Source organism: Trachypithecus francoisi, unplaced genomic scaffold, assembly GCF_009764315.1.
Source record: "Trachypithecus francoisi isolate TF-2019V2 unplaced genomic scaffold, Tfra_2.0 Lachesis_group11, whole genome shotgun sequence".
Lineage (NCBI taxonomy): Eukaryota > Metazoa > Chordata > Mammalia > Primates > Cercopithecidae > Trachypithecus > Trachypithecus francoisi.
In genome coordinates this window covers 112,049,960-112,062,660 of record NW_022681456.1, presented here as the reverse complement: position 1 = coordinate 112,062,660, position 12,701 = coordinate 112,049,960, and the positions used below count along the sequence as shown (strand labels likewise).

The 12,701-nt window shown below is 35.4% G+C and overlaps 1 protein-coding gene across 8 annotated transcripts in view; it reads left to right on the top strand.

Moving 5' to 3' along the window:
• Window positions 1-12,701, top strand: part of PLEKHA5 (pleckstrin homology domain containing A5) — a 260,555-nt gene that overhangs the window by 188,917 nt on the left and 58,937 nt on the right. For 6 of the 8 annotated variants that reach the window (XM_033222724.1, XM_033222723.1, XM_033222726.1 and 3 more), the window contains 2 exons: window positions 10,835-10,897; window positions 12,603-12,683. In XM_033222724.1, coding sequence (XP_033078615.1) covers window positions 10,835-10,897; window positions 12,603-12,683 — 144 coding nt within the window. Of the gene's footprint in view, window positions 1-5,083; window positions 5,165-10,834; window positions 10,898-12,602; window positions 12,684-12,701 lie in introns of those variants that run through there. The other 2 variants (XM_033222732.1, XR_004439999.1) reach the window with 2 other exon arrangements.

Below are 12,701 nucleotides of genomic sequence, written 5' to 3'. Positions count from 1 at the left end.
GCGACAGAGTGAGACTCTGTCTCAAAAAAATAATAAAATCTCAAGTTGTATAAAACCGATAAATTTGTGTTACTGCAGTAGTATTCTTATGCACACAGTGATTTCATGTTATATATGCAAAGTAGTTAGGCAACTGTTTTCTTTGTTACAGGCATTTCAAGCTCCACTTTTATACAGTAAAAAGTAGGCTACAGTCTGTGCCATGTTGATGTACAATTTCTGAAATTATTTTATAATACTTTGATAATAAAACCCTTAAACTTAAAAAAAAGAAAATTGTGTAAGCCTGAATCATACATTCTCATTCCTATTATTATGAAATAATCTGCCTTTTATAATAGCTTTATAATTTAGCAATTAACTGAAATGTAAATCTATGTTACCTATTACTTCAAAGAAGGAATTAAAGCAAGAAGCAAAGCATTTAACTCATTTCAAGTGAATTCTTAAACATCCTACATGTACTATTCAGTCTTTCCTCTGATTCCTTACATCACAGTATGTAGACTGTTAACACCGCTCTTAAAATGGTTTCTAGGATTCTCATATTCAAACCAGAAGTGAATTATGTATATTCTTTCTTTTTTTTAAGAACTTGAAAGCTGGGCGCGGTGGCTCATGCCTGTAATCCCAGCACTTTGGGAGGCCGAGGCAGGTGAATCATCTGAGGTCAGGAGTTCGAGACCAGCCTGACCAACATGGTGAAACCCCATCTCTATTAAAAATACAAAAATTAACTGATTGTGGTGGTGGGCACCTGTAATTCCAGCTACTCAGGAGGCTGAGGCAGGAGAATTGCTTGAACCCAGGAGGTGGAGGTTGCAGTGAGCCAAAATGGCCCCATCTGCACTCCAGCCTGGGTGACAGGGCGAGGCTCCCTCTCCAAAACAAAACAAAACAAAAGAACTTAAGCAGGCTGGGCACAGTAGCTCTCGCCTGTAATCCCAGCACTTTGGGAAGCCAAGGCGGGTGGATCGCTTTGAGCTCAGGAGTTCGAGACCAACCTGGGAAACATGGCGAAACCCCATCCCTATAAAAATTAGCTGGGCGTGGTTTTTGTTGTTGTTGTTGTTGTTATTTCCCAGTGCCTGTAAAAGTTATGCTTACTCTATACTGTAGTCTGTTAAATGTGCAATAGCATTATGTCTAAGAAAAATCTTGTATTGCTAAAAAACACTAATGATCATCTGAGCATTCAGCAAGTCCTAATCTTTTTGCTAGTGGAAGGTCTTGCCTCGATGTTGATGCCTGCTAACTGATCAGGGTGGTGGTTGCTGAACGTTGGGATAGCTGTGGCAGTCTTAAAATAAGACAACAATGAAGTTTGCTACATTATTTGACTCTTCTTTTCATGAAAACATTTATCTGTAGCATGCAATGGTGTTTGAGAATATATTGCAAGTGTAGAACTTCTTTCAGAATTGGAGTGGGGTCGGGCATGGTGGCTCATGCCTGTCACTTTGGAAGGACAAAGTGGGAGGATTGCTTGAGGCCAGGAGTTTGAGACCAGCCTTGGCAACATAGCAAGACCCTGTCTCTGAAAAAAAAATAAAAATTTAATCAGCCAGGATTAAAAATATACATGCCTGTAGTCCCAGCTACTTGGGAGGCTGAAGCGGCAGGATCGCTTGAGCCCAGGAGGTTAAGGCTGCGGTGAGCTGTGATTATTCCACTGCACTCCAGTCTGGGCAGCAGAGCAAAACTCTGTCTCACAAAATTAAAAAATAATAATAATAAAATTGAACAGAATCCTCTCAAACCCTGCTGCTGCTTTTTTGTTGTCATTTCAACAATGTTACAGTATCTTCACCAGGGGTAGATTTTATCTCAAGAAACTTTCTTTGCTCATCCATAAGATGCAGTTTCTCATCCACTGAGGTTTTAGTATGAGATTGAATCAATTCACTCACGTCTTCAGGCTTCACTTCTGATTCTTTTATTTCCGTCACATTTGCAGTTCCTTCCTCCACTGAAGTTCTAAACCCCTCAGACTCATCCATGAGAGTTGGAACCAATGTTTTCAAACCTCTGTTAATGTTGCTATTTTGACCTCCTCTCTTGAATCACGAATATCTAGTATCTAGAATGGTGAATTCTTTCCAGAAGTTTCTTCTTTAATTCACCCATATCCATCAGAACAATCACTATCTATAGCAGCTAGAGCCTTATGAAATGCATTTCCTAAATAATAAGAATTGAAAGTTGAAATGACTCCTCGATTCATGGGCTGCAGAATGGATGTTGTATTAATGGTCATGAAAACCACATTAATCTCCTTATATGTTTCCATCAGAGCTCTTGGGTAACTAGGTTCATTGTCAATGGGCAGTCATATTTTGAAAGAAATCTTTCTGAGCAGTAGTTCTCAACAGTGGGTTTAAAATATGCACTAAACCATGTATAAACAGACGTGCTATCATCCAGGCTTTGTTGTTCCATTTTTGGAGTATAAGCAGAGTAGATTTAACATCAGGATTTTCACAATAGTAAATGAGCATTGGCTTCAGCTTGAATTACCAGCTGCATTAGCCCCAAACAAGAGTGTCATCCTATTTGAAGCTTTGGAGCCAGGCATTGACTTTCCCTCTCTAGCTATGAAAGTGCTAGGTGGCATCTTATTCCCATACAGAGCTGTTTTGTCTACATTGAAAATCTGTCACTGAATGCCAACACCTTCTTCAGTTATCTTAGCTAGATCTTCTGAATAACTTGCTGCAGCTTTTCCATCAGCACCTGCTGCTTCACCTTGCACTTACATGTTATGGAGATGACTTCTTTCCATAAACCTCATGAACCAAACTCTTCCAGCTTCCAACTTTCCTTCTGCAGCTTCCTCACCTCTCTCAACCTGCATAGGATTGAAGAGAGTTAGGGCCTTGCTCTGGATTAGGCTTTGGCTTAAGGGAATGTTGTGGCTGTTTGATCTTCTCTTCAGACCACTAAAACTTTCTCCCTATTAGCAACAAGGCTGTTTTGCTTTCTTATCATTTGTATGTTGACTGGAGTAGCACTTAAAATTTCCTTCAACAACTTATTTCTTTGCCTTCTCAACTTGGGTAAATGCTTATCACAAGGGGACTAGTTTTCGGCCTGTCTCAGCTTTTCGACATGCCTTCCTCACTAACCTTAATAATTTCTAGCTTTTGATTTAAAGTGATAAGCATGCAACTATTCCTTTCACTTGAACTGTTAGAAGCCATTGTAGGGTTATTAATTGGCCTAATTTCAATAATGTTGTGTCTGGGGGAATAGGCAGGCCCAAGGAAAGGAAGAGAGATGGGACAACAGCCGCTCAGTGAAACAGAGCACACAACCTTTATCGATTTCACCATCTCTTATGAACGAGGTTCCTGGCTCCCCCAAAACTATTATAAAGGATGAATCAGGAGGATTGCTTGAGCCCAGAAGTTCAAGACCAGCCTGGGCAACATAGTGAGGCCCCTGTCTCTACAAAAAAATAAATTAGCTGGGCATGGTGGCATGTGTCTGTAGTCCTAGCTGTGCGAGAGGCTGAGGTGGGAGGATCGCCTAAGCCTAGGAGTTTGGGCTGCAGAGAGCCGTGATAGGGCCACCGCATTCCAACCTGGGCAACAGATCACCATAACAGTAAGAATTTTTTGTTTCACTGATAGTTATTCCAACTACCTTTACATTTAATTAATGTTTGACAAATAAAATTAATTTATTAATCAGGTTGGTGGTAAAGTAACATGAGGGAACTACCTGGGTAAATGGAAACATTCCGTATATTTTTACTGTTAACATATGTGAATACTTTTGCCAAAAGTCATTGATGTACAACTAAAATTTGTCAATTTATTCTTCAGTAAAGGTTTTTTTTTTTTCTTCAGTATCCTCACTTCCAAAAAGCAGTTGTAGGCACAGAGATTTAAAAATAAATGGTCTAGTCTGAATGAAACTTTTAGCTGAGATATTGCTAAAAGACAAGCATGTGTTTAATTATCACTTAATTGACTAAAAAGTAGATTAAACCAGTCATAGGAGGTTTTTAATTTGATAACTAAACAAATTTTATTGGGTGAAACATTGGCAGTTAGACTGAAAATATAATTGTCTAGAAAAATAATTTTAAGGTTTAGTTTTTCTTACATTATATTAATAAATTTATTAATTTTGAGATTAATGAACTTTTGGTGTAGACTTAGCTGAATCAGTAAGTAGCATTTGTCAGCCACAATAGAAATCCTTATTTTCTATATATGAAAGATGAAAATTACATAAAGTAAATGTTACAAATTACTATTATAAGCAGACCTGTCTGCTTAAAAATGATAAAGCTTTCTTGGCCTTTTACTGTATACATCATAATTGTCTTTTGAGTGCTTTAACTCAAGTACAGAGCCTGCTAAAACAAATATTTTTCTAGAGGCAGTAATTAAGTACAACATAGCTGGAAATGTTAAGCTTGATTTCAGACTACCTTTTTAGGAGCTAAGGAGACATACAAAGTCTTTGCCGAATAAGTCTTAGTTTGCATATCCTTCAGTTATTCTCCATGTGGTATTATACTGTGAGAAAATCCAAAATAGAGTGTCTATAAATGTCAAGATTACCTTTAACAAAATATGTGATGAAGTGACACATTCAATATATTACAGTATTTTAATATTTTTAGAGAACTAATTTTTTATCACCTTATACAGAACTGAATATCATTTTCACCTTTATTACTGAATTCATAATCAATTAAATTATACTCTTTTTCTCCTGAATGTGTAGGTTCTTGCCCTTTAGTTTATCCTTTGAATTATGATTTATCATCTATTTTAGTATGTATAGCAATGTTAATTGACTATATCGTGATTATATGTATGAAGTAAAACTAGTTGTGACAGTGTTGCTTGAAAGTATTTCAAGTTGTTTTCTTGAAAGTATTTCACAGCATTTAATACTTGTTTGAAATGGTTTATATGACTTAGATCTGTACAACCATGGGGTAAAATGTAAACAACTGCACTATTAGGAAGATATTAAAGTAGAGGCTATATTTACAGTGTCGTCTTTCAAATCTAGCTATGCTGTAAACTGATGTTTGCTGTATGCTCCTCCTGATTTGAAATAGATGAAAGAAAATGAACCTATTATCACCATGGTTCACACAATGATTGAGAACTCGGCGCTAAGACCCCAACTGTACCAGCAAGTAAGGTCTTGGACAGTGAATGATACTGCTTTATCATCTGCAAAATCCCTCAGTGACAGTTTTGATTTATTCTCAAATTTACTCATGACATCAGTGTTTTCTTATGTTATTTTTTGTTTATGTTTATTTGGAAAACCACAATTCATCCATGCTTTTCAAGATGCTGCAGTATTCTTAGCATGGCTTTGCTGAACATTTTGCTGTTGAATATTAAACGTGCCATTTTCCTAAAGTTTTTGTGCAGAGTATTTGATTGATATGTACTTGGAGGTCTGCAGTACATTTGCAAAATTACTAGATTTTCATATGGTTTTATTAACTTTAAAAGCATTATACCTATTTTTTAGGGAAAAGGCTTTGTAAAAATACTTACTTTCAGGGATAGCCCTTCACAACTTCCCCCAACCTAGTGTTTTAAGAATACATTACATTTGTATGGGCGTTATTTAAATCTAGTTTCTGTACTATGGTATGGTAAAACTTAAAGATAGCCGCTTCTTAACATACTGGGGATATTTTCTCCCTGTGTTCTTGCCATTCGCAAGCAGTCGTCAAGACTATCATAAGTTACCCCATTCTTTTTCCAAACTCAAAATGTGTGTCATGGAGTTGGCTGGCTTTAACTTAGGAACCTTAGTAATCTGCAGATCTGCAAAAGAAGTCATATATGTTTCTATCAAATTTTTGTGTATTTCATGGTGTAAATGTTTCTAGCTATGTGTTTCTCAACATCAGCTTCTTCCACTTCAACACCCTCAAATTACTCTGGCGTATGACCTTTATAATCTTTAAAACTCATGCAGAAGAAGAAAATTAACTAACATGAAAAATGAATATATATTTTGATTAAAATATATAAGGCACCTAGTAAAAAGAAGGACTTGGAGCTCACACTGGCTTTTAAGGCCTCTATTTGGTTCAGTTGCCATGAGATCTGCATCATAGGGCCATGTAACTGAGGAATGGGTACAGTTGATCAGAGGGTGACTTATATTTCAGCACAGTTTTCAAAGTATTAAAGTATGTTATTAGATGACTGAAAATGGTCTCAAATTTGCAATAAAGAGATTAACAAACTATTAAATATTTAAAGTTAAACAGCTTTACTTATCAAAAGAAAATGGAATCTTTCAATTCTTGAAGTCACCAGATTATAGACCTTGGTAATCTATTTCAAAGTACCACACTGAGAGTCTTAATACTTATTCCAAAACTGATACCTTCTGCAGTGTCTGAAGCTGTCAGTAAAGTATGTCATCTATGTAATGCTAAATTGACATGAGATTAGAGAGATTTTGTTACAATAGGTTATGTTTTTATCACATTTTGCATGTTTTAGCCTGGATTTCCTGTTTAGTTTGGTTGGTTTTTCTTTTTTATAATGCTCAACATTCAGGGTTCTTGATGGGGAAGTCTGATAGTTTAAATTATTCAGTTGCATTAAAAGTTCTAATTGGGGTTTTCCCAAATGTGGAGATCTGAAATGGGAAGGGCTGAGAGGGGGAGAAAAAAGTGAAGATGTATGAGACTGGCTCAGTATAGCATCACTGACCCTGAATACTGAAAGAGCAATAGATTTGTATAAATATTTCTTCATATTAATACATGAAAGAGAACTAAAATTGTACAGAACAGAAAGATCTGAATGTCTAATGTCAGCAGCCTTGCCTGGGCATGGCTGAGCCACCAGTTACCAGGAAATCAGTGTTAACTCTCAGTGCTGTTAAGGCTAGGGAGTCTTCAGACTGTCTTACTTTTATTCAGCCACTACTAAAGGACTTAATTATTGCAGGACATCCTTAATAAAGTGACAGCCTGACACATTTTTTTAAACTGTGTTTATAAATTTGCACAAATTGAATATATATTTTTTGTTTCTCCAGGTTTCCCTTATCATGTTATTATCCAGGGAAAATGTACTGGTACATACAGTTTGCTTTTCTGAAGTTGATTGACAATATTGTATTAATAAGTTCTTGATATTTAGCTAGAAATATGATGGCAAAGTGTTTTATAACCCATTTTATTCTGAATCATAGCCACTCAGTTTATGGACATGTTTGCATTTTTCTTCCTTGGAGAACACCCAAGAAATTATCTAGGCAGTAATTTTCTTAAAATTGGTCAAATGAAAAAGACTTAAAACTGAATCCAGGCCTGGCAAGATGGGTTATACCTTTAATTCCAGCATTTTGTGAGGCCCAAGCTGAAGGATCACTTGAGCCCAGGAGTTTGAGACTAGCCTGGGCAACAAAGCAAGACCCTGTCTCTACAAAATATAAAAAAATTAGCCAGGCGTGGTGGCACACACCAATAGTCCTAGCTACTCAGGAGGCTGAGACAGGAGTCCAAAGCTGCAATGAACTGTGATTACGATTACACCACTATGCTCCAGCCTGGGTGACAGAATGAGATACTATCTCTTTTTTGTTTGTTTGTTTTTAAAGCATTCTGTGTTCCACCGGGCGCAGTGGCTCACACCTGTAATCCCAGCACTTTGGGAGGCTGAGGCAGGCGGATCACGAGGTCAGGAGATCGAGACCATCCTGGCTAACACGGTGAAACCCTGTCTCTACTAAAAATACAAAAAATTAGCCAAGCGTGGTGGCATTTTTTGCCCTCTATGGATATAATGTCTAATTTTATCAAATTTTAAAATATTTCCCCAAAACACCTTTTTGGAGTTTATGTATTATGTTCATATACTCTAAAATATATGTAGTTCACATACCTAAGGGATATTGAAGTTGGATTTTAATTAACATAAGTAACTTTGTTTTACTGCCAAGACAGCTTTATAAAAAAAACTATCAGATACTTTAAAAGGTTCCAACATCCTAAATAAAATATAACGCATGTCCTTATATGGTTAATAAAATCTATATAATACACTCGTCAACCTGAAGTTGGAGCACTGCACAAATTTATGTAATTACTACATAGCCCATTTTTTCATTTGCTTTTCTAGTGTTACTAAAGTACTTCAAATGAAGTATTCAAACCAAACCTTTTTTTTTTTTTAATGGCTAAAGGTGTATTTGAAAAAAACCGATGAACAGTGTTACCATGAACTTAACTATGCAAAACTTGAGTTAAGCAGAATGCTCATGAAATTTACATTTTCTTTTTTTTTTTTTTTTTTTTTTGGTAAGACCGGGAATTGGGATGAGGGGTCAGGATTTTCATATTGAGAGCAAAATAGCAACCTTTTCAATTATATGAAGGTGTTTTTGTTTGTTTAAGGAATAATTTTGTTTTCTTATACTTTTATTCTGTCGTAAAAGCAATGTGTGGGGAAAGGTTTAAGGATTTGGTTAGCTGATGTCTAATGAATATCTTTATTGAATAACTTAAAAGATTTAAAGAAAAATTTTGGTGGTACTGAAAGCAGAAATACCACAAAAATCGGATTGATACGTGTAATATATTTATATGGCTATAAAGGAGATATCTCTCTAAAGTTGTAACTACAGTAAACATTTTTCTCTATTGTGATATGCTAGCTGATGTAAAAATAAATCTGCGATAAGATTCCCCAAATAAAAAGTGTATCAATATCTTAAAGATTTACTATAAATTACTAAGTTTTCACCTGAATATATTAGTCTTTTTTTCTGTTGACTCTGAGATATAGGGTACATTTGATATTTTAATCCCGATGAAACACTGTCCGCTAGTTATATTCAGATTCTGTAGTCTAGTAAAGCTGTTTTGAATTTAACTTTAAATATTAAGCAAACTATGGCCAGGCGCGGTGGCTCACGCCTATAATCCCAGCACTTTGGGAGGCCAAGATGGGAGGATCACTTGAGGTCAGGAGTTCGAGACCAGCCTGGCCAACATGGTGAAACCCCCGTCTTCACTAAAAATACAAAAATTAGCTGGGCATGGTGGTGCACGTATAATCCCAGCTGCTCTGGAGGGTGAGGCAGAAGAATCACTTGAACCCAGGAGGCGGAGGTTGCAGTGAGCCAAGATTGCACCACTGCACTCCAGGCTGGACAATAACGAGACTCCATCTCAATAAATAAATACTAAGGAAACTATATTTGAACATCTTAGTAGCTTATGACCTTTCATCTTTAATTTGTTATAAATGTGAAAATGTAATTTTGGCATTGTCTTACATTTTTTATCATAGATCTACCTATTTAAAACTTACTTTTTATTACTTTTTTTCCAGATAGGAATATAAATTATTTTCTTGGATCTAGGTGCTTTAATTTATAATGACAATTGACACTTCTCAGGACACACCTGAGGATACTTATTTTAAATAGTGTAAGAGTATTCTAACTTTTGTCATTAAATTCATTTTTCATGTGATATTCATTTCTATGAAAGTTTTGTGGTTTAACGATCACTGTGCATACCCTTAAATAGTCACAGATTCATTTGCATGAGGTATGTGAAAGTAATGTCTTGAAATGAAATGTAAATCCAGGATTTATTTTATGTTTGGAATGCTTATATTTTTAACCTTCTCCTGATTCCCACATTTCTAGATCAATTCAAAGTTATCTCCTGTTTAAATAATGCTTCCTTTTAAAGCTGTAACTGTCAGGCAGTTTCTTTCATAGAGAAAACATATAGAATTGTCATTTATACATTCTTTTGTATTATGCATATATGAAATTTAATTTTCTAAACTGGAATATAGTTGGGACACATTACTTCTAACCTCACCTTGAAAAAATTGTGCAATTTAGTAAGCATACAATGAGCCCCATTTAAATTTTTTCTACTGTGTTTTTGTTACTTTCTCACAGTCAATATAAAAATCAAAAGACAGGAAAAATAGTGAAGTATTGCCTGCAGAGGCTATGATGTTATCTGTGATGTAACTGACTGGGATGGCTATTGAAATCTTGCTAAGCACAATCAGAAGTAACCACAAAGTATCTTTTAACCAAAATATACTGGGAAGAAGCTGAAGAAAGGATATTTAAGTACACTAAATAATTCCTTACAATAGAGTAACACAAATGGTGTCAACGAACACACATAAACTTTTTAATGAAATTTGACTACCCATAGTTTGTAACATAGGCTTTCAGTTTTATGAGGTTTCAAATGATTTTCCTCTTTTCAATTAAACCCATCCTTTTCCTTCATTATCTTTTAGTTCTTAAGACAGAAGAACAAGATAAGTCTATATTGTGTATGTGTGTTTATATATTATGTATATGTATACAATATGTTATAGGTTTTGTTAAATAAGATGTGTTGACATTTGAGTGTACACATATACAGTGTGTGATTATGTGTATACTGTGAAGGATGGTTTTGACTGTTGAACTTTGCTTGATTTAAGTATTTGATTTGATACAGTTGCAATGATTGTATTTGTCAATTTTTTTATTAAAATAATGTGTGTCTTTAAAAGAAAGAATGTAAGATACTGTATTAGTTTTGTTTGACCAGCATATTATTATGTTTAACAAGCTTGTTACATACATCATTCTTATGTATCTTGCATATTATATCACTGTTAAGTACTTTTCTACTTTGTTAATCAATGTTTGAATTAAACTTCTAAAAGTATAAGAATCATTAAAATCCATCTTTGTTATATTATATATATTTAATATAAATCCAAAGTATTAATTATAGGCTAAATATGTTTTTAAATTAAGATTTTTAAGTTGCTATATGATTTTTTCCTTATAGCTGTCACAAGATGAAGGTAGAGGCACATTATACAAATACAGACCTGAAGAAGTAGATATTGATGTAAGTATTAGTATGATATATATTGTCAGTACTCTGTTATATTCTCTGCCAAAAGCACTGGAAATAAGCATAACCAAAAAACTTCTTTCTCCCAAGTCCTCCAAAATGACATCAGATAAATTCATATTTTGTGTGTGTGCTCTAAATTATTGTTCCCTGCCCGCTACGTCCCTCTACTCCCTATTGTTAGTAGTCCAACATATGAAGCATCACTAAAATGAAAGTAAAAACTATTTCTGATTTTTAGAAGTTACAGATTGGCTGGGCATGGTGGCTCATATCTGTAGTCCCAGCACTTTGTGAAGCCGAGGTGGGCAGATCACTTGAGGCCAGGAGTTTGAGACCAGCCTGGGTAACGTAGCAAGACCCTGTCTCTACTAAAAATACAAAAATTAGCTGGGCGTGGTGGTACATGCCTGTAATCCCAGCTACTCGGGAGGCTGAGGCATGAGAATCTCTTGAACCCAGAAGGGAGTGGTGCAGTGAGCTGAGATCATGCCACTGCACTCCAGCCTGGGTTATGGAGTGAGACCCTGCCTCAAAAGAAAAAAACAAAAAAGTTATGGAAGACCGGAGACAAAGAAGAATTGCTATGTTTTTCAGATAAAGTATTGGCCTTTAGAAATTTTATCACTACTCCTTTTTAAATTAAATTTAGTTTCTTTTAAATCATATTTTAGATTGCTGATTTGCCATACATTCTTATGCATACTTCCCTCATTATTTCCCCTGGTTTTATTTCATTGAGTTGTACCCCCTTTTCTTTTTCTTTTTTTTGAGTCAGGGTCTCTCCCTGTCACCCAGGTTGGAGTACAGTATCACGATCTCAGCTCACTGCAACCTCTGCCTCCTGGGTTCAAGTGATTCTTATGCCTCAGACACCCATATAGCTGGGATTACGGGAGCACACCACCATGCCCAGCTGACTTTTTGTTTTTTTTTTTAGTAGAGACAGGGTTTCGCCGTATTAGCCAGGCTGGTCTCGACCTCCTGACCTCAGGTGATCCACCCACCTTGGACTCCCAAAGTGCAGGGATTACGGGGGTGAGCCACCGAGCCCAGCCCCCCACTTTTTCTTTTTAACACCTTTCATTTTGTGTAGCCTGAGTCTTGTTGTCTGACAAAGACAAGGTAGTTATTTTAATAGATAAATGGCAAAGAAGGTAAAGTCTCAAATTTCTTGCTTATGTGTCATTATGCCATAAAGTTGGGGACATATTTCCAATTTGTCCAATGTTTTCATTTTGAAACATTAAAACTGGTTTATTGTACTACTGAAATTTTATTAGAGGACTTTCTTATACTTTCTTAATTAAGAAATTAGGGTAATATTAAGAATTTAAACACTAAAACTGATGAAAGTTATTTTTCTCCTTTAATAATATTTTATTTGTATTTCAATTAGAAGTGATCTATTGTTTATATTATTTTCTAAGAATCCAAGAGCATGATTTTTTAAATACGTAACGATAGAATCCAGTAAGCATTTTAATTAAGAACTGCATATATCACTTAACCTATTTAGCAGATTGTAGAGGCAAAATGCTTACATGCCTATTTTTTAGGCATTCTATCTTTATAAGCTATATTTTAGCTTTTATTTTATGGATTGAAATAAAGATTTTTGATCATATAATGATTATGTACCTCCAATTACAGAAAAAATTTAAAAATTGCTAACAAGACATCTTCTCTTATAACCTAGGCCAAGTTAAGCCGATTATGTGAACAAGATAAAGTGGTGCATGCTCTGGAAGAGAAACTTCAGCAACTCCACAAAGAGAAAGTAGGACAGTTATGTTTA